The 22,824-nt window shown below is 38.0% G+C and overlaps 2 protein-coding genes across 3 annotated transcripts in view; both read left to right on the top strand.

The window, feature by feature from the left end:
• Positions 1-22,819, top strand: part of LOC101740927 (uncharacterized) — a 134,930-nt gene extending 112,111 nt beyond the window's left edge. Inside the window, exons 4-5 of the mRNA XM_004928397.5 lie at positions 19,618-19,708; positions 19,959-22,819. Coding sequence (XP_004928454.2) covers positions 19,618-19,708; positions 19,959-22,547 — 2,680 coding nt within the window. The 3' untranslated portion in view covers positions 22,548-22,819. The remainder of the gene's footprint in view (positions 1-19,617; positions 19,709-19,958) is intronic.
• On the top strand, positions 8,451-18,065 carry LOC101737357 (interferon regulatory factor 2-binding protein-like A). Of its 2 annotated transcripts, none has more exons than XM_004928305.5 (4): positions 8,451-10,643; positions 13,771-14,007; positions 14,315-14,556; positions 14,664-18,065. In XM_004928305.5, the coding sequence occupies exons 1-4, from the start codon at positions 9,977-9,979 to the stop codon at positions 14,787-14,789; spliced, it is 1,272 nt and encodes a 423-aa protein (XP_004928362.1). In that variant the 5' UTR covers positions 8,451-9,976; the 3' UTR covers positions 14,790-18,065. The 2 variants fall into 2 exon arrangements, with proteins under 2 accessions (XP_004928362.1, XP_021205005.1); XM_021349330.3 differs by having other exon boundaries at positions 13,759-14,007.
• Positions 22,820-22,824: the final 5 nt, after the last annotated feature.

Genomic DNA, 22,824 nt, shown 5'->3' with positions numbered 1-22,824 from the left:
GTGCTCAACGAATATTAAATTCTAATAGAAAAATTGATCAATTGATGATAGCCGTAGAAATAGGCAATCGGGCCAAGGACTCGAAGGCACGTTAGCCCCAGTTTAGTGTTTTCACAATGGTTGACCTTTTACACGTAATCGCTAAGTTCATGTCAGGAAAATAAGAGCCAAATTTCAGAAAAACCTAAATTTTATTTGCACTCAGTATTATTATGTTTCTGACTTCTGGAATGGTAAATTTGTATCATGACCGTACCCAATTGTCCTTTGGTGTTGTTTACACACAAGCATGCTACACCCAGCCAAAGGTATTCGATGTCTATTCTAGACCCAGGATCTACGTAATGATGAACAGATGAGAAATGAGTTGAACTATGGTTCAAGCCGGATTTTTTATTTGAAGTAGATAGTCAGGCGAACTTTTGGACTACCTTTACGTGGATACAGGAGCCGAAGAAGATTACAACATGAATGTGGCAATCACCCTTCAAATCGGAACATATGAGGGCACAAACAAGAAAAATGTTTTTTTTCTACCTATTCTAGTGACTTCCAGGGGTCGTAATAGATTCACCGGACGAGAAAATTGGTGGTACACATCACCACATTTAGCATGGTAATAAAAGCTCCCGCTCGGTGGAAGATCTTCTCATTGTCTTAATTGAACGAAATAAAATAGCACTAGCAGGAAATTTTGAACTTCTTTCTGAGTTCATATTTTATAATGAATATGCGTGGTCCATTGATTGATTGAATTATCGTAAAGTTACCAGGAGTTTGTGTTACTAATGAACTAAATTGGAACCCAACACTTTTTGCTTGAACTAGGGATTCTAACTTTGTCACAATATTTGACAGCTGTGCTGCTTAACGATTATGGTACAAAAATGTTACTACATCTTTTCATAACTTATAGAATGCACAATTTTGTACGTAATAATTATTTCAATTTAATATAGTACACAAATCATAAGTAGTCCGTTGGGGCGGCAAGATATTAAAGTGCAAAAATTCAGAAATGTAAATTATTTCGCTGAATCTCGTTTTCCCGGAACCCAACACGTGCGTTGCTCGGAGCCAAGGGTTCAGGGGCCGAAGTACGGGTCACGTCGGAAACGGGGCCAAGGATCCAATTAGTAGTACTCGTATATATGATATTCGCTAACAAGAACGTTGTTAAAATTATAAAACTTCCACATTTTCATATTGAGTATTGTTATTGTTCGTATCTTGAGAATTAAAAATAAATAGTAGAATAAAGAATTACAGAGAGATAAAGTTTTTTTTTAATTTCTTAGATGGGTGGACGACCTCACATACCACCTGGTGTTAAGTTGTTACTGGGGCCCATGGACATCTTCAACGTAAATGCGCCACCCACCTTGAGATATAAGTTTTAAGGTCTCAGTATAGTTACAACGGCTGCCCCACCCTTCAAACCGAAACACATTACTGCTTCACGGCAGAAATAGGCAGAGCGGTGGCACCTATCCGTGCGGACTCACAAAAAGTCCTGCCAACAGTAAAAAAATTCGCGTTCGAATTTCGATTTAATCGAAAATTTGATTTAAATCGTGTAAACATCTTGATATTTTTACTTGTTAACCAGTTACAATTTACTGATTAAAAGGCTACATCTACAGGAAATGTACCGATTGACCATGACTCTGCAGATAAAACTCTCGCAAACTTCGTAATGGACGCAGCAGTAATGCGGCATCGGAAAAATATCACACGTAAAAAACGGATCCACGACATACCTACCAGTGTGCTTAGTGTGAGTTTTTTAACGTTCTCGATAGCGTAAAAGTAACTCATATAGTTGGAACAGCGCCCCTAGCGGCAAACGTAGGCAAACGTTCCAAATCCATACAAATTTGATTTAACTTTTACGCTATCGAGAACGTTAAAAAACTCGCACTAATAAGCGCACAGATGTTTTTGTAATTTAAACGCGTGGTGTGCCAAAACACTGCCGGCCAGTCGATCGGCCCGGGTGAGATATCGATCGGAGGCCTGCACCGACGCATCACGCCACGCTTCCACGAGCTACGTTCAACGCGGCGTGATCTAATTCAGTTTGTTTTGGTTTCGCTTCATTAACGTCGAATGCTTCTCATCTCTCAGTCTCAAACAATAATATTACTAAAATTCATTATGCTATGAAATTTTTTATCTTCAGACACTTTCAGCTTTCAGTAAATATACTAAGGAACGAAAAAAAAAAATTGATAGAATTTACTTGTCTGCGAGAAATAAACGCATTGCAAAAGTTCATCGACCAGAATGTAAACTTTCTTGTACTTATTTATGTATATAAAAAGAAATCATTATGGAGGGAGGCATCATACCTAATTGCAGTGCTGCTGCAATCTAATACATTATTTACTTCCCCCTTGTTTCCGTGTCACGTATACGCTGAGGTTGGATTGCCCCCCGTCGGGGCTCATCGACCGCTGCACCGGGGTCGATGTGAGTGCGCATGCGCCCCACTAGCCCCCCCTCCTTGGTCGATACCCTGCGATAGAGAACGTCACCCCCCGCCTGCAGAGTCTGAGGTAAACGACTCCCAGACGTTATTGTAGGTCTTGATTTGCATACCATACTTCTGAGTAATAGTTGCATCATCGTTTCTCCGGCTTTTGTTTCGTAGATAACAGTGTTATGTCACGAGTGTTTATTCATTTAGTAGAACAATATTCTCTGACTTCTACCCGACAAACAACCCAAGAAATCCTAACATTTTAATTACTTCAACGTTAAGAACTGACCAAGTGCGAGTCGGACTCGTACGCTGGAGCATCCATGCACAATAGTACGATCCTCATTCACAATCGACATGTTTTTATTATTTCTGATTTTACGCTTGGACTTTAAGTTCAACGGGAGAGTAAATATAACATCTTAGAATAAAACCGTTGTAAGAGAAAAAAAAATGATTTCCTGACCAACTAAAACGCTCTGTTACCTGCCAACTGTGCCTCTTTTTTTCCTACCTAAGCTGATAGCCTTGAGAGGCTATTTCAGCGTAACCTTAACTAGTAGGTGAGCTCACGGGGCTCAAACCGAAATGATGCTAACACTGACCCTAGCAAGAGCAGTGCTTCGCGAAATCTACCACCAGATCGGAAACGCGACCCACTGAGAAGATCCGGCGGGAAACACAGTGGGCTATTGTGCCTCAAAAGAGAGCTTTAGATAGAACAAACAGGTTCATAGAAGGCTCAGTAATAAGCTCCCGTTACGAACTCCTAAAAGGACTGCACAAAGCTTTTCGCAAAAACGACTAGTTTTCATGCCACATTTCGATGAACACCCAATATCTCGAGCTTACAAAACGAATTCATTACAGTCGTATGTTCCACATAATTTACTAGTGGCCAATACTCGTACGGGTTGGACCGGGGCGGGAGGGTGACGTCACAAATCAATAATCCGGCTACCCCTTCCGCCGGTTACATGATGATGTAACATAATATTTTCGTGAGGTACGTAACATTACTCATATTATGCTTCGCGCTCAAGGTTGTGCAAGGTTGTACAACTTTTGTATAATAATAATAAAAAATAAACACAATGAACTAAATTTTATAAATAGTATTAATAATATTTTAGTTAACACATTACGTCTTACATCTGTCAGTGACGTTATGGTAATAACATAAACTTTTCGCTAAATAAGAATTAAAGTAGATACAGTGCTTAGTGCAATGGAATATATTTCCTTACCATTAAATAGGAACATTTTGCAATGTATATGCCTAGTAGTAGGAAAAGTAGTGATGTCGGTGAACTCCGGTAACCACTTAAACACCAGAGGGGCCGTAAATCTTCAATCAGTAATGATGATGATGATGATGATGACGATTTATTTTATTTCAGACAACAACAACAAGTCCATATGTGTGTCCATAGTATCATAGAAACATACTTAAAATTACCAAACAAATCAAATAAAAAATACATTATTAAAAATAATTATCAGTTGAATACATTTAAAATATTCTATTCAACTGATACTTGCTTCGAACCAACCATTATTATGATTATTATTATTATTTAGTCCGCAAGTGAACCATGGTACAATGGTTCAAGTACCGACAGAAGCTTATAAAGAAGATACATATTATGTTTTTAGTTTGTATGTATATAGCAGCAGTTTGTTATCTTAAATTTTTTTTTTTTATTGCCTTGGTAGGCGGACGGGCATACGGCCCACCTGATGGTGAGTGGTTACCGTCGCCCATGGACTTCAGCAATGCCAGGGGCAGAGCCAAGCCGCTGCCTACCGCTTAATACTCTCCATAGGCCTCGTTTGAAGAAGGACATGTCATAGCGCTCGGGAAACACCGTAGAGGGGAGCTCATTCCATAGCCGGATGGTACGTGGCAAAAAAGATCTCTGGAAACGCACTGTGGATGACCGCAGTGGCTCCAGGTAGTATGGATGAACTCTACTCCGGTGGCAGGCGGTGCGATGGTAAAAACGAGATGCTTTATAATTGGATATTGGCTAAATTGGATACTTTATACAAAAAAGGCACAATGTTCAAGGTCCTCAAAAATTAAGAATCTAAATTTACTATTCTCTTCAATTATTACAAATGTCAACTGACGACTGTATCACTATTTTATTCGTTGCTACATTCAATTTCAATCAAGTTGTAGATCATTTCGAAAACTAGTTTTAAATCGTGGAAAATTTGTTATCAATCTCGAATCGAGTTTTTTATTTTAATGTCAAGAATAGCCAGTTCTAAGCGAGTACAAATATAAATAGTATTTTTTTTTTCTTATACTTAGAATAGCATGTGCATGCAAATCGCAACTGGTTTCTTGTTTTTTTTTTTTTTGCAAATGTTATTTTTGTGTATAATGTCGTTTAAGTCCATAATTTTAGTATTTACTAGGTGTCAACTACACTAACGCGTGGTCCCATGCTCAGTACTGGGCTGAATTGAGCCTATATTTCTTTAATAGAGCTATAACCTATTTTCATAGCAGATTTCTTTAAAATCAGTTCATTGGTTTAGGCATTAAAAAGGAACAGACGGACGATTATTTTCGTATTAATAATATTATTTTGTATCTATGCCACATCAAAAATATAAAGTGATTTCTATATTTCTGTAAAATTATAATTTCGATAATTTTTGTAATGATGATAACTTTTTGCAACAAAGGCTATAATAAACTTTGCTCCAATTCAATATAGTGCCTATCTATTAGTTTAGATGAAAACTATGAAAATTGATTGAGTAATTCCGGAAACATATGGGAACAAACAAAGACTGAAAAAAAACACTAAAAATTGTAAATTTGATTTTTATTACTCTTTTCTAATTATACCATTTCCATTTTTGAAGTCGTCGTGGCCTAACGGATAAGACGTCCGGTGCATTCGTGTTGAGCGATGCACCGGTGTTCGAATCTCAGGCGGGTACCAATTTTTCTAATGAAATATGTACTCAATAAATGTTCACGATTGACTTCCACGGTGAAGGAATAACATCGTGTAATAAAAATGAAACCCGCAAAATTATAATTTGCGTAATTACTGGTCCTACCACCTCTTGTGAGTCCGCGCCGGTGGGTACCACCACTCTGCCTATTTCTGCCGTGAAGCAGTAATGCGTTTCGGTTTAAAGGGTGGGGCAGCCGTTGTAACTATACTTGAGACCTTAGAACTTATATCTCAAGGTGGGTGGCGCATTTACGTTAAAGTTACGTATTTTTAAAGTTCCTCTTACAAAACTCTCATTTAAATCGATGGTGTAGTTTATGCATTTTATTAACACTAATTACATTATTATTAGTAGTAGTAACAATAAAACGAAAAAACAAAATGCTGATAAAAACGCTAAAAAGTGTTTATCGTAATAAAAGTGTAATTACTTAAAAAAAAACCTAAATATCCATCGAAATCTATTCAAGGTTTCATAAATCTAAAAAGTGATCAACCGGTCACTTTTTTTTTTAATTTCCCGCGACTGCTTTTGCAATTGCAGTTACGTAGTTCCTTTTCCAGTGACTTTGTCGTACCAGTGGTTTTTAAAAAAATACCCCAATTGAACGCAGAGTATGCGCTCAAAGCTAGGATGGCAAAACTGTCGTCGTACTTCACGACGACAATTTTGCTGCTACCGATAATAATGTATATTCGGCTACTAAATTGGTCGTACTTATAAAACTTCTAACCGGCATTCGGTAACATAGCATTCGGCATTTTGACCTCTTTAGATCTCGTAGAATAACTTTCCTCGCCCTCCGGGATTAGTAGCCGTAAATTCGCTGATTCAGTGATGACAGGTCACTTAAAAGGCGTTATGAAACCATTCAGAATGGGGATGTGTACGATTTCCCCCTATACATTCTTATTTTCATCTCATTCTTAAAGACTTTGTATCAAAAGTATTTGTGTAGCCTTATACAATTCGAATCGTTCCCATAGACACACTCCTTTAAAAATCAGTTGAATCTACTATTTAGGAAGGACGCTTCGCTACGAACTTTGGCAAAAGTATTAAATTGGGCAAATTAATAACAGTTTGACGTAGTTAATTCACTTTAATTCGTTTCTTATTACGATCACTCAACGTAAATAAACAGTGACACGTGTTGTTAGGTGTGGACCAACTAGCACATGCGCAGTTCCCGCCGACGCATCGATCCGTCCCACCCCTATGCAGAGTGCTTACAACCCCAACCCTCTTAGGCTTGATGAAGAGTCTAGAATTTTTGTAGTACGTGCCTTGCGAGTCTACATTATAAAGTAGATTTCAGGATTTTTTTGTTGTTGTGATTTTTCGGTTTTAAATTAATTTAATGTTAGGGAATTTAAACTGATGCTAAAATTAAACAAACTTATGTATAGTTAAAGAACTGAAAAAAAATGCTAAAACAACAACTCAAACATCTTCGTTTTGATCCTCCTTATCGGTACATGATACCTACGCAAATTTTCAAGTTGATCTGACGTTTCGTGGTTGTTGAAAATAACATTAAAAGGTGCGATGACACTATATAGTAATCTTAATGTTTTGGATTGAGGTAGACATAGATAAAACGCACGATTGTTGCTAAGCGATTAACGGAACCTATAAATCATATGATACCTTCGTTGCAGTGCCGAATACGGCCAGCCCGAAACCTAAAGTATATGTATATGATTATAAAGCCCTTAAATAGCATTCCTTCTGAAAAAAAATTAATGTAAAGAAAACAGAACATTAACATATAGACTTTTCTTGATTTAGTGTGTGCAAATTCAGAAATAACACTATATTCATTATAGTGAGGTAATTCAAATTATGTTCCATTGTATTTCTGGACACATTTTTAATTCGTTTTAATGTTGAAATGGAGCTTTGACGCTACAGTTCATCAAACTCCAGTAAATATTTCTACACTTGGATAACACGATTTCAATTAAGTTTTTGTCCGAACTTTATAAAATTGACGTTTTAAACCGTTTCGTTCCAAAGTCTCGTGATTTTACTGTCAATATCAGCTGCCACATCTATGTTCTGTGTTGAATGGTTCAAGACAATGCCCAAGCCTTCTTCCATGTCATCTGGCTAATAATAAATGACGATAATTAAAATTATATGTCACTTTCGGTAAAACTAGCATAACAGGTTAGTAGCAATAGATAGGCTTGACTTTGATTGTCCAAGTATTCCGAATAATATATTGATTACTCGCTTATATGCTTTCAACAGTTTGACCAATGCCGCCAATGTATTACCGTCTATAACAATGAACACTGAAATTTCAAATTGCTATCCGGGTGTTTGATTATCTATCCAGTGAATTAGAAGTGTTGAATCATTCGTACAGTGTATGTTGCCTGCGTTTTCTCATAATCGATTTCCGTTATTCCTCAGAGTCAATCAAGGCTTTGTCTTTTGTTTCTATATGCGCAAATGTGGATCGCACTGCTTGTATGAAGCATTTAATGATTTTGTACAGTGGACGTACTGTAATAAGCTTGTTTTCTACTACAAATACAGCAATACTATTAACGTAATGTCCGTTTTTGGATACTACAGGCCTTCGGGGTTCGGAACCCAAAGCATTTTCTGCTTTGAGTTACATGCTTAATGAAGTGTAACGCTGCGAATTGCAGCGGCCCATCTTTTAAACCGAATCGTATAATTGTCTCACGGCAAAAATAGACAGGACGATAGTACCAATCCGAATAGGCTGACAAGATGACCTTACCACCAGCAACCGTCACATTTCACGGAGGATGCCATATTATAAATAAGTCACTAAACAAAGTTTTCTTATAAATACGTACTACGTAGGTATCACGGGAATATTATCAAAAATGGAGAATTGTATCCATGTAAAAATATAGATAGAAATAGGAGTGCAGAAAGACAAATGAATGGTGGATGAATTAAACGAGTAATTGCAAATAATAACGATGAGTATAAAATGTATAGTAGACACTGATATAATCGCTGATAGAAGATAGTGGATACAGAATACGTTGACTTAATTTTGCAATCCGTCTGTGGAATAAATATGTTAAATTAATGATTTTTTTAGTGATGGCTGAAATCAAACTGCAGTTCACATTACTGAACGATATATATTCGGTCACTAAAAGTACACAAAGTATGACCATATTCAGGTATTGTGTTACAAAATGACGTATTTAGAACAACGTTAAAACTCAAAAACGTGTTAATTTATTATAAGCGATATAATCGTTCTTGTCGACCGTTCACGTTTACCTGGCCGTATAACTGTTTTTTCTCCGATCCTCGGCTGCATACAAAAAGTGATGAGAGCTGTTTCCATTATTATTAAGCACAACAAAAATGAGCGGCAACAAGGCAAAGTGAACGGTGCGACGTTGCCGATCTGCACGCTCGGCTGACTCGTCACGTGACGTCACGTCTCAAGATGGCCGACACACCGGTCGCGTCCCCCCGCTTCCACGCCAACCGGATCCTATCCAGTCGCTTGGTAGTAGTAATAATAATAATTTAGAATGCAGCCGTCAGAAAGGAAACCGACCGAGAATAGATGGGAGAGAATATACTGAAATTTAATGTATCGGACGTGTCTACGTTATATTTTAACGCTAATTGTTATTCTACAACACGCTGTTTACTTTCGTTGAATAACACGGACTATGAATAAAGGGTCGTGGCCGTGTCAGTATGTATGGCGACTGTGTGATTCATTTATAGGTGGTTCTAATTAAACTGACGTAAACAGCGGTTGCGTTATATAGTTCATTTAAAGAACTTGATAATAATACCTTGATTACCATATTAAGATATGGCTACGTGAATACGCTTTTGTAAATAAGCAGTTGCGTTAAATATTTAATTTAAAGAATTTAATACCTATTAATAGCTTGATTACTTTAATTTATGGCTACGTGAATACGCTTTTGTATATTTCCTATTAAGTAGGTACCTAAGACTGGCTAGAAATCTTAATCTATGCCAATAATAAGTAGGTACTTTAATATAGAGTAGGGCACCTACCTACCTTTACTACACCATTGAACTCTCGAAAAATTGAGTAGGTAACCTCATTGCTTTTTTCAATGCGTATTTAGACGGGTTCGTCGTTATCGTGCGATAAGCGCGTCGTCGGGGTCGGGACGAGTGGCGCATCCGCGTCGCGGCTAACGGCTCGTCCTCGTCGCGGTGGCGTGGCGGTGCTGCGCGCGCTGACGTCACCGCTCGATAATGGCTGCCGCGCCCGGCCCCCCCGCCACACACACGCCGCCGAAGCTCAGTCTTTCCTCGACCTCTTAAAGAAGCTAGTGTCTTTTATGTAGTGGCAACAAACAACTGTCGTCCGCGAAGTCGAATGTGAAGTTTTGTGTTTTTATTTGTGACTACCATGGTGACAGTGTTTTTTCCCGAAGGCATAATAAATCAGTGACAATTTTCAAGAGAAACGAAGAAAACCGATCTCTCGCACTCCGCACTACACCCGGCGGCGAGATGTCGGTGATGCAGAAACGGCAACACTGCTACCTCTGCGACTTGCCCCGCATGCCGTGGGCAATGTTGCATGAGTTTTCAGAAGCAGTGTGTCGAGGGTGTGTAAATTACGAGGGCGCCGATCGAATCGAAGTAGTTCTAGAAACAGCTAGACAACTAAAACGCGCTCATGGTTTCCAAGAAGGTCGTGGTCCGTCGCATGCAAAAGGAGCACATCGTACGCCCTTAGAAGCCCATCAAAATGGAGCAGAAACAACAAGAGGACAACCTGCACCTCCAGCTCACCATACACCGACGGTTGGTTTTACGTTACACCATCCACGACCTACGGCTAGTGCAGGCCTTCTGGCTGAATATGGAAGCCGAAGAGACGAACATGAGGGTAGACGACTAGCCCATTTACCTACACATCATCTTCCGGCACATGCAGGGGCACGTCTTGCTCCTGGTCTCACTTTAAAACGACCAATGGATGATGATGACCATCAGTCGCATCACGAACCAGCTAAAAGACTTCTAGAAGAACACTCTCGGCCGCCTCTAACCCGTGGTGATTCACTGCCAGCAGTATCACTAGCTGCTCCTTTCGCGCCAGATCGCGTTTTCAAACAAGAGAAACATCCTCTCCGTACTCCTTCTTTTGATGGAACTACGTTTAAAACGAATGGTGAGTTTTTTTTTTTTTTTCATAGGAAACCCGGTCCTAATTCGCGATTTTTTAAATGCATTAAAAACAATTAGCAACCGATTTCATTATACAAAAATAAATTAAAAAAACATTTTGTGTGTAGAATAATTGCAAAATGTATGTATTTTGATTAACAAATTATTATTATTAATTTTCATAGCATGCATGCTCCTCTATATTTGAAATTTTATCCATGCCAAAAAACTGTTGGAAAATGCACAGACATTACAATTTAGAATAGAACATTTACTATTTACTGCCTATTCTTTTTATGTTTGGATTGTTATCAATGTACAATTCAATATTTACATGATTGTTTAAACACTATGATTATGAAAATGTAATAATGTAAAAGAATTACCAACGTTAAATTTAAAGGAATAACCGATTTAAACTAACGACTAAAAATATTTGTAGATTCTGAAATACCTACTAACTAACTTCAGTACGAAAATTACAATTCAGCATAATAATTACAAAACAGAATTAAACTATTGTTTACAAATAACACGCAACCAGTATTTATGAAACGGTTGCTTATTTCAAATGTTACAAATATACGAGCTGTATGATGATAACATTAATGATTGTAGCGGACGCGAACGTGCTCCCATAATGACTGTAGATGTTTTGCGCAAGCGTCCGCCTCGGGAATGATATCTAGGTAGGTGCATTAACACAGTCCATAAATACGAAACCGGTCGGACTAGTTGAGCGTTCTCGAAAGCGAGCCCGCGGCCTCTCGCACCACAATGCTACGTACAAACACCCACGTAATGTAAACGCGGATCGCGGCGTGAATGCATGCACGACACGACGGTGTGGCAACGTCGCGTGACGACATTTTCGCTCGCGTACGTATGTAGGCAGGCAGTCGGGTGAAAAAATATAGCGCCTGCCTACGCTTGGCAGAGTTGTTCGACCACATTCCGTGGTGTTGTTGAGTACAGGGAGCGCTCGGTCACCACTAGCCGTCAGCCAAAAAGGTCATAGTTCGTGACGTCACCTATTCCCATAATGGTCGAGCCTTCGAACCCTATTAATTTAATAGTGTAGATCCCGACACAACAAAGCTACTTCAAACGAGTCTGAATGTTTCGCTAAGTCTTGACCTATACTGTGAATCTTAAACATTAAGTTCGTAAATATAGATTCCCAATTAAATTTGGTGTCACAAGAATGATTAATATTAAAATCAACACGATCATAATTTATTCAAATATTCGTGCGTGTGTATAGTAAACAAGTTCTATTAATGTTTGCGACTCACTATGATTCTAATCGTTCAAGAGTTTTTTAAATCTCAAATTTTCAAATTAAATCGAAAATTTGTCTGCTCTTTAGTGTTTTCGGTGACACATTTCATCGCACTGCAGTACAACGCAGTCGTTCGTATTAAAACAGTTTCTCGGCAAGCGCTATTAATAAGACATTCATGTGTGAGAGTGAATTAGACATGCGTAGTTCCGGACCTAAATAGTTCCTGGAACTATGTCCTCATATGGAACTATATCATTCAATCCGAGTTGTCAAAATTAACATGTTCAGACAGTTCCATTTCCATTCCAAGTGTACTGTTATGCAGGAACTACGAACGCGTTGAACATGACGGACATGCGGACATGATTAGAGCATAGGTACCGCGCGGCGCGGAGGCGTGGCGCGGCGAGTCCACCCGAACGAGTCTCGAACCGACACGAGTCCACGTAAAGAGTGAGATGGAGCGAGTGCATGAAACTGCGTGTGGAGCTCTTTCATATTACATTTTTATTAATATTGAAGTTATGCTCTACGACCTACGTGTTACAGTCGATAGTTGAATAAATTAAAATGTTTTGCCATGGATTTTGACCTTGACCATGCATCATTCCTACGAGCACTTAACCTTAAGTGTTTGTAGACCATTTCTTAGAAAATCATAATTCAAAATTCGAGAATTTTAAAACATTCACCACTTTCGCTATTCGGTATCTCGGTTATGGGAAAAAGGTTGTAAGGCTACAACGAGCTCAATTTACGTTGTATATCAGAATAACGTGGTATTTTAATTAACAATTGATAGGTTATAGTTTCCGGTGCATCGTACAATACATGGAAAAATAATGAAAGTAGTAGAGTAATTGAAATTATTACAAAGTAATTACAGTACATTAATAAATTATGCAACCAGCTGTAACAATGAACCTAAAACTAAAAACCTTACAAAATAATAATTACAATAATAATTGCCATAAGCGGCAATCTATTTTTATATAGTGTTTTTAAAAAATTGTATTTTTAATACCTTTTTTGAAAAATATTGTGTAATTAATAATAATTTAATACGTGATTCGCTACACTACAAACAGCTACTAGACTTAACATGTCCGCGGAACTAAACAGCTTCAAACAGCTACTAGACTTAATATGTCCGCGGAACTAAACAGCTACAAACTACAAACAGCTACTAGACTTAACATGTTCGTGAAACTAAACAGTTCCGCGAACATGTTTACTGGAACTAGTTCCGACACTCAAAAGAACGATGTCATGTTCAATCCAGTTCCGAACATGATTAGCGCACGTCTAGAGTGAATGTTTACTATCCGTCAGTTCTGCACAAACGGTGTGTCATCCAAAATTGAATCTCAGGTTATACGGATAAAATGAAATGATGTCGACTCGTATGTAATTTGTTAACATTATATGCAGCTCTAAGCTTCATAGTCAATTTCCGTGCCAGAAAATATTCTAAACCAACAGACATATATTTTAATGATATCTTTTCTGTTATTTCGTAATATACATTATGCAGAATGAAATTTGTTATTTTAAGAATGGACACATATATGAGTTGTAATATCGAATCCACGTTTTATCGTGTAATAGTGTCGTGTTTTTTTTTTCTCGGGCGTGTCTTACGTAATAGTACGCAACACTATTTCCAACAGCTGTGACAACAACATTCTTTTCGTTTCGATTATCACTTACAGATCAACAACGGATTTAATATAATAGAAAGCCTTCTGCATCTTAAATATGAACTCGGTTGCTGTTGTTTGCCTCACTGAACCTGACTGGAAATATAGACCTTTGTAAACCACTTCAACCTTAGCGATTTTCACAGGATATGGGAATCCCGCACCGCTGACCAATGGATCGGCAGGCTCACCCCTCGGTCGCACGGCTGGTTCGCCACCGGTGACAGGCGCTCCTGGCGCTGGACCATCTCCGATGGCCGCACTAATGTCAGTGACTGACACTTTGCCTCCGGGATCCCCGCGATCAGCCGGAGGATCACCACCACAGCCCCAGACGCAACGATCTGCCAGCCGGTCTAGCCAACACTCGCCAAATTCTTCAGGTAAAAACAAAAAACAAGTGATGGCTATTTATGTTTCTAATGACGGTACAATGAAAGCGGATTAAAATTGTTATCTGAAAAATCGGTTTATTTCGTATCACATGACGGATCGGACTCGAGCGGGCGTCCGATGCCCAACGGCGTGGCGCCCGACGACCGCTTGCGCCCATCACCGTCTCTTTAAGCTCTGCCGACTTTTATCATTGATGTGAACTCGAAATTACTCAGATATTATTCTCGCTCGGTACCGTAATGCACAAGTCGATCGATCAAAAGATAGCTAATGAATTAATTTACGGTCCGGCAGGGTCGAACGGCGGGCGGCGGTCGTCGGGCTCTCGACACGTGTCGTCGACGACGTCGGTGTCGTCTACGGAGGCCGGTGAAGGCGCCGAAGTGCCCGCATCCGCATCCGCACCGTTACTCAAATGCACCTTGTGCCAGGAACGCTTGGAAGATACGCATTTCGTGCAGTGCCCCAGCCAACCGCACCATAAGTTCTGTTTCCCCTGCTCCCGGGACTCGATCAAGAGACAGCAGGGATCCGAGGTTAGTTTTTATTTACAACGCTTGTCGTTTACAAAGTTGCATATCATTCGTTACGTAAATTCGTGCTAAAAATGAAGTAGACTCTCATATTCATCGATCGATTGCAGGTGTACTGTCCCAGCGGAGAGAAATGCCCCCTGGCGAACTCGACGGTCCCGTGGGCATTCATGCAGGGTGAAATTGCTACGATAATGGGAGACGAACTGAAACCGAAGAAGGAACGCGAGACTTAGAGCGGCACCTGGTCAGGCCGACTGTATCTGTTGTCCCTCTCGCTCGCGGGAGGAGAGCCGCGGCACGAGGCCGCCCGGCGGCTCCGCGGCGGAACACCGACGAACGTCTTGTATATAACATTGTAAATAGTCAACCGTTACTATATCGGTTCGCTCGACGAACCTCACGATCGATTCGATTTCACTTCCCGACGATCGGCGAAATGCATCGTGGACTTCGTTTGGTGATTCTTGTACGCGGCGGGCGTCCGACGACGCTCCCGTTATGTTTCGAATGAAGTTCACGTTGGTTTTGGTAGTTTTTCTATACGTCATAGGAGTGGAGCACCCGCGCCATTAACGGGTGGAATTATTGATCTGAATGAAAAAAAAAACTTTTTTTGGTTTTTCGAGTCGAGGAATTTATCCCGAGCGAAAGTTCTTCAGATGCCATTTTCTAAGTTACCTTTAGATTCTGAAACATCGCTGACTTGGCATTTATTTATGTGATTCTTGTATAATGTACGAGTATTATGATATAAAGAACATGACATGATTTTCGTAGTTCAGATGTCTGATTGTAAAGATGTAGTTCTTGAATTTTAGGAGACCCGAAGCTCCGTGCACAGACTAGTTCGATGTAAAATTGTATTTGTAACAAGCGCAAAAGAAACTTATTTTTTTCTAGATTGCGATTTTTTTAGAGTGGTTCGAGTTCCATTACTGTTCTGCTATTGGCCCATCATTCGGCATCACGGAAATTGTTTTATTCTAAACTATTTAAATGAGATTCGAAATTGATCAAAATTCTAATTGGCTGGCACAGAGCGACGTCAAAGAAACGTCACCGACGATTGAGTTGTTTTGTAAAGTTAAGTTAAAAGAGTTATTTGGGGGTTCAGCGTCGTCCGTGCTCCAAGCTGACGTCTTCTTGTTGATTAAGTATAGTGCGGAGACGAGGTTGGAGCGCGCCCGCGCGGGTAGGCTGCAGTATTAGCGTGAGCGCTTTGTATGTGTGTGTGGGGAGGCATACCTAGTCATTTTGTGAAATGTCAAATTGTCATTACCGCAAAGAGAAGCGGCCGTTATAGGAACTCTTAAAACTCGCTGCTGTATTTGTATAAAGTGAATTAATCAATATAATTATTATCGATTTATAAATATGTATGTATTTCGTAATCTTAAACGATTCGTAGTGCACGTCAATTTCGAAGGCTATCAGATATCGGCCTTTGTAATATTATGATTTACGCGATTTCTTTACGGGGTTCACCGTCTAGAATCTTCTTATTGATGTTGTGTACCTGCCGTGCTTCATTGAATCTTCGCTGAAAGACTTAAACATTTTTCTAAAATCAAATTAAATAACAGCTTATTTGTCGACTGCGCTTTGTTTATTGGTTTTCTTAGCTTTATATTTAAGTCTAGACAGAATGTATGTCTTTAAACATTGATTAGAACATTCAATTTAATTGAGATGTCCGTTATTTATTTTATATGTTACATAATTATGTACATATATCTGTAAATATAATTTTATCTACTTGTAAATAATTTCTAGATGAAGAATGGCGTTGACAGCCATATTGCAATCCACAAGGCGTTTCGATTCAGTATTAGTAGCGAACATTCGAGTTTACGTACCAAACGTGTGTTTTGATTTTATTAAAGATACTCAAAAGTTTAGTGCTTTATCGGATAGTACCGTTTGAAAAAAAAACAATAGTGTCTATATAATAAATAAAAGATTTTTTTTTGTAAACTGTCGAAATTTTGGTTTTGCGTAATGCATTTCTCTTTGTAAACCGATCAGGAAAACTTTCGGTTGGTTGTCATATTATCATTGTAGAATACCATATGGGATGTGTGTCAACAACTTTAACACAAATAAAACGATATTCATTGACTGATCCCCTCTGGTCTGTATTAAATTTAATTTTTTGTGAGCCTGCAATGTATAGCGTACAAAACTTGAGGGTTAATCATTGCACTAACAAACGTGTACTTAGTTGTCTTGATTTAGATAAAATTGGCAATGTAAGAAGAACAGGATGGATTGCGATCTTTGACTTTCATTCGTTACGTTGACAATAATGGCATCCCAAAAAAATCGATTATCACACTGGTAATTTTCTTTTTTAACATTTTATGCGGTCGTGAAATTTTATATTAACACAATACTTGAATTAATTAGCAGAACAAATATTGTTGTCCGTTTATGTCAAGGTTGACCCGGTATTTTAAAGTGTGTTTTTTTCCAACCCTTCGCACTCTAGTATTGTCGAGTCTCCTCGTGATTTGAGGTCGTAAAACTAGTGGTTACTTAAAGTTGGTTCCCTACAAACCAAAGTAATGTATTCACGGAGATATCTTTCAAGAAGAGGCATCTAGAGTGCAAAGGGCTTATCACTGCGTATTTTCAGCAGAAATATGAACTTAATATTGAAATATCGATGGTTTTTTATCGTAAAGCCTCATGTTGCTACTTAACGTCGTTTTTCTGATGGTTTCGAAATTGAAGTCGAACGTAGTGCTAAAACAATTGTAATACTGACGACGCCCAATTTTGGACGATCGCCGTTAATTAATTTTTTCTCGCCGATTTTTGGCGCCAAGGGATATGCATGCACAGACGCCTCTGCGTCGTGTATGTTTTAATTTTTTGTGGTTTTTATATATATTAAATGTACATATGAAATAGAGTGTAATTTAGTGTGACGTTTTTGAGTCGTAATTTAACGCGGAACTGTAACATAGCACGAAAACCTTGCCTTTCAAATAAGAATGTGCATGGACCCGCGCCATATTGTGACGTCATAGCTGTCAAATCGAAAAAAATAGATGGTCAGAAAAACAATAATTAGGGAAATAATTCACTAAAAAAAACTATACAAATATTTTTGTTGCTGGCCACACTTTTTTATCGAGCTTTGGCAGATCAAGGCTATTGACGCGCACATTCTTATTTGGAAATTATTGTTTAATAGAAGGCATTTTTCGGCTACGGGCGAATAGACATGTAAAAAAAAAACAATCAAAAAAGTTTTTACTTCATGTGTCTATTATCTCGGTTTTTCCATTACGAAATATACATTTTTAATGTTTTATAATGTACATTTAATATATGGAAAGCTATGGTCCGCCTACCGACAGGCTTTTGTAGTTGTCGATCTCTATATGTCGACACGGAACGTTTTGTGACTCGTCTCGTTCTTACCGTAAGCGGAATGTGAGATGCCACGACGTAAGACGTAAAATGTACATGTTGGTGAAATACAATTGATGTGATTTTTATAATTTGTCATTTTTATTTAATTCACCCTTTGGCTCCGCTATGAGGACGGTGGTATGCGGTAACTACAATTTATGGAATCCTGGATCGCGCTAACGATATTCGCCAAGGTTTATCCAAGAAATCAGTTGTAGTTATGGCATTCTGACCCAATGTATATATTAAATTATGTTTAAACTGCTCACAAGAAAACCTTAAGAATGTTTTAATAAACTCGTTTATTACTCTTATTATCCGAAATAATTTAATGACACTAAAAATCGCGATACTAAACCATAAGAGTACTTTTATTTCTAATAATAACAGTAAAAAGAAAATACGAGCAAGATTTATTACCTATTATAAGAAGCCATTAGTGTCGATACCAAAATACCCCGATTTGATAAAATGCTTGAATCATAGAAGTGGATTGGACTACTTATTACCATACATACAACTGCGTAGCTGTTTAAGAAAAAAGCAACGACAGAGCTAGTTCGTAATTGTGTGTATAATCAATATACCGATTCTTCTAGTATAACTAAAAATAAAGAATTAAATTTAGTGTAAAAGATACAAAGACACGCTTTTATAACAAGTAGTTGTCTTTCTTCAACAAAAGGTTTATGGAGAGTAATCAATGGTAGGCAGCGCGTTGGCTGTGCCTCTGGCATTGTCCATGAGCGATGGTAACCCCTCATCATCAGGTATGTTCGTCGTGAAGGAAGAATATCCAAAGCAGAAGAAATCTCTGCCCAATGTCACATTTGGTATTAATCACGTTGCTGTGTATTAACGGTTCTGGTACAGTTAACATCAGATAGACTGTGAGTTAGTCTGTTTATATTATAAAAAAATTAATAAAATTCTTGGACAGTCAAAATAGGCCACGTCCTATAGGCCGTCTCAGGCCACTCTTAGACTGCTGGTGCGTGATAGTCCGATATCACCATCCTTTTTACATCTGTCGCAAAGCAATCATGAATAACGATTCAACAGGTCCCCTAGATGGTATTTAGGTTGTGACACCAGTGGGCTGTCTTTTTTTTCCTACCTAAGCTGATAGCCTTGAGAGGCTATGTTAGCGTAACCGGGCGAGTAAGTGAGCTCACGGGGCTCAAATCGGGAGTGTTGCTAACACTGGCCCTAGCAAGAGCAGTGCTTCGCAGAATCTACCACCGGATCGGAAACGCGACCCACTAAGAAGATCCGGCGAGAAACTCAGTGGGCTGTGTCTATGGGTTAATTTACTCGTCGAGCTCTTCGTCGCACGCGACAGGTTCGTTCATCCCTTACAACGTCTGCGACGTAGTCTTACAACCTCATCTTATAAACTTCAGATTGATAGAAGATACTTTCATTACAATTATTTTCTACATAATTCCCTTGCATTACGTTTCTCATCCTCATTTCTTTGTGAAACATTGATTTATCGTTACCATTAAGATCACTCTCCTTTCTAACACTTTGATATATCATTCAAAACCCACTTATCTTACTTACTCAATGCCAAACCAGGTTTTCCCATTTAGGAATAAACTATTCAGCTCTGCAAATTGAGTTTTGGTTTGTCGACAGATCGGAGCGGAACAGCCGAGAGGATGCCGGAGCCACTGTGCCTTGCAAACAGGTGATGCCGCGCTCCAGGTACCCGGTCGATCGATATTTGGTAAGTAAAGGGAGTCTCTGGTACTCATCATTTCCTCCTTCAAAAGCCAACACCTTATACTGTCAAGCTATCTCCTAGTAAATATTAATAGGTAACCACTAGTAGATAATTTTATCATAATTAGCAGCTCATATATTGATTTCTATGAAAAGGTTTGCCCTATTTACAATGTAATAAGGAGGTACAATCGATTTTAAATCTGAATTTAAAATAAATACATTTCTAATATTAAATATTACTTATATCGCAGGTTGAAAGCAGCAAAAAGTTGGAACGGGAAAATACAAACGACGATGATTTATGGACCTCCGAGCCAGCGCTTAAGCCTGAAGACGAGATTATGTTGAGGAAATTGCATGATATGCTGCAATCGACTACAAACGATCTAAAGATTTTGTCAGGGGAGCTATCGAAATTTCAAGAACCTAGCATTCAAATAAAATCCTCGCCTATTCCGCTGGACGAGGAATTCAATGAAAAAGTTCATATTGAAGAATTGGTAAATGCAAAATTCTATGGACATAAACTGGTTGACAAAAATCGTGACGGATCTGGGGCTAGACAGATAAAAAATGTTATTGGGCCAAGTACTGGTACGACTAACGCTGATACTAAAAAGAAACATAACGTGAAACCTAAAGTATCGACTTCTGTTCAAGTTAATACAATTCCTGAAATCAAACAAAAGCGAATTAACCGAAACATGGGTTTTTCAAAAACTAAATTAATACAAATTAGTGATAAAACATACAACAAAAAACTGAACAATGGTAAAATTATTAAGGAACCGCTATCAGTAGCCTACAACGAATTCTGCTACAAACATGAAGAACCAACTAGTAACATCCAAAAGAATTTACAGTTACAAAAAATGCCAAACATTAATATAAGAAGCGAGCTAAAACTGGAAAAAGTTTTCAATTTAAGTATTTTACCTGAGAATAACGAAACTTTTCCAGTCCCTACTAACAAGGGCAACTCAACTGTAATTTTAGTAAAACATATAGATTTAAATAAGCAGCCTATTGAACAATCACATTCTACCCAACCTAAGCCCTTAATAAGAAAAGTATCTAAAATGTCAACTTGCGAAAGCAGTGAGTCATCGAATAATTTGAATTTAGAAGTCAAAACTAAATTAAGGAAACATCCAATTAATATTTCACCTAAAAGTACAAATCGAGTAATTCAAACTCACAAGAAAACAGTAAAAAGAGATTCGGAGAAACGTTGTTATGCGGATCTTGAAGAATGGAAAAGAAAACTAAACAGGGTTTACGGGGGACACGTTTTCAAAAACGACAAACCTTCGTCTAAATATAAAATTAATAAGAAAAAGGCATCGCCTGATAAGAAAAATGTAACAAAACCTATCCTAAACAACACAGAATATATACCTTACTCACGATTAACGCTAGGAGGAGTTCGAGTGAGTGATATAGAAAAGGAAATAGGTGATATTTCAAATAAGAATGTACCGTTAAGTCCTATTATAGACAGAATTTTAAGCAGTCGGGACAATAGTCCAAGGAAAAATAAACAAGAAATTATTTCGAGAACATTCACAACTTCAGATGAAAATTTAATGCAAGAAGTTGTCGATATTGAAAGGACAATCAGTGAGACGTTATCAAAAACTATACAGAAAGATGAAGATAATGGAGTCAAACCTAAAACTGTTAATGAAGATAGTGTGAGCTATAAGAGTGACAGTTATATCGACGACTTTGAAGATGATACAGACCAAAAGGAACAAATTTTAGAAGAAAGCTATAACAATATTGAACACCTTGAAGCCAAAGACACCTCTGGTAACAAGTTGAATTCAAATAACTACCAACCAAATAACGAAGACAATATTTCTGATCACAATAAGCCTAGTACGTCCAAAATACAAAATAGAACGTACATAAAAGCGTCGAACTTGTCATTCAAAGACTCAGTTGATGTGTTCGAATTTGTTCATAACGTAGATACACAGGACACCGGCACCCAAAGTGATTCATCAAATAAAATAATTCCAAAAGAAACTCAAACATCACCTACAAATGAGAGACAAAACCTTCAACCTATACGTAACGATCTATGGATGTCAATCGACCCCAGAAAGGAAGTTGAGAAAATGCTGGAATTAGAAAAAGACTTTATAAAGAAATTCATAATTGAAGAATACGGTGATATATTAGAAGAAAAAATTACAAAACCTTCTACTTCAAAAGATAGAAATGAAAATATTAGAAAAAATATAGCAGCGTCGCAGAAGAATACACAAACTTCGCCTGCGCGTGTTAAAAGTGTGATGACATCACCCAGAAGAACCAAAACAAGGACCACCTCACCATTTCCTTTGTCATTGGCAGTCGATAAACAAACTAGTCCTTTACTGTTTGATGTCAACAATAGGGAAACGAGCGTTGACTTAGAAAATGATGAACTGGGAATTTCAATTAATCTATCCTCACCAAGATTCAATCTTCGATTACCTCAGACAACACGAGAAGTTCTGTCTAATCTAGACGCTTGTACTAAAAGAACTGGAACTGATGTTACGTCGAAAACGTTCAGAAAAACGTTAGTCAGTTCTAGTTCAGCTGATGCAGATAATTCCTCGTCGGAATTGAGTAGCGTAGGTGAAATAAAAATGAACCTCAAAAAAAAAATACGTGCACTGAATAGATCAATAAGTTCTGAGTCTAGTTCTTCGTCTGTTTCTACAAAATATAGTTCAGATTTGCAGCCAGGTGGTATATTACCTTTGAAAAGTGACGGTGAATTAAGTTTGGGAAGGTCGAAAGACAAACGTGCTCATAGTATTGGTGAAACTAGTAACTTATTCTAACGAAACGTCTCTAAGTGCCTTTTGAATTGTACGTTAGCTCTCCTGTTACGTTTTGCTTTGCTTTTTGAACTTCTGAAGTACAAATTTATTTTTATATTAGTAATAAGATTGTGAGCAACATTAGTGAATTTTATAAATAATTTTAATGTCACAGCATGTATTTAGGTAATGTAAATATTAACTTCTTTGTTTTCCTATGCCATACCATAAACTGTTGTTTTGGGTAGATTTAAGGGGAATTTTATTACTGTGATTAAATTTATTTTTTCTAATGTTA

The sequence above is a fragment of the Bombyx mori genome, chromosome 18 (assembly GCF_030269925.1).
Source record: "Bombyx mori chromosome 18, ASM3026992v2".
In the NCBI taxonomy this organism is placed as follows: Eukaryota; Metazoa; Arthropoda; class Insecta; order Lepidoptera; family Bombycidae; genus Bombyx; species Bombyx mori.
Note: the sequence above shows the minus strand (reverse complement) of the source record. Positions and strands in the feature narration are given on the sequence as shown.

Bases quoted from the DNA above. Each gene is read 5' to 3' on its own strand.
- LOC101737357 (XM_021349330.3), top strand. From the start codon at position 9,977: ATGTCGGTGATGCAGAAACGGCAACACTGCTACCTCTGCGACTTGCCC. The intron at 10,644-13,758 runs GTGAGTTTTTTT...CTTCAACCTTAG, and splicing joins AACTACGTTTAAAACGAATG to CGATTTTCACAGGATATGGG. The intron at 14,557-14,663 runs GTTAGTTTTTAT...GATCGATTGCAG, and splicing joins AGAGACAGCAGGGATCCGAG to GTGTACTGTCCCAGCGGAGA.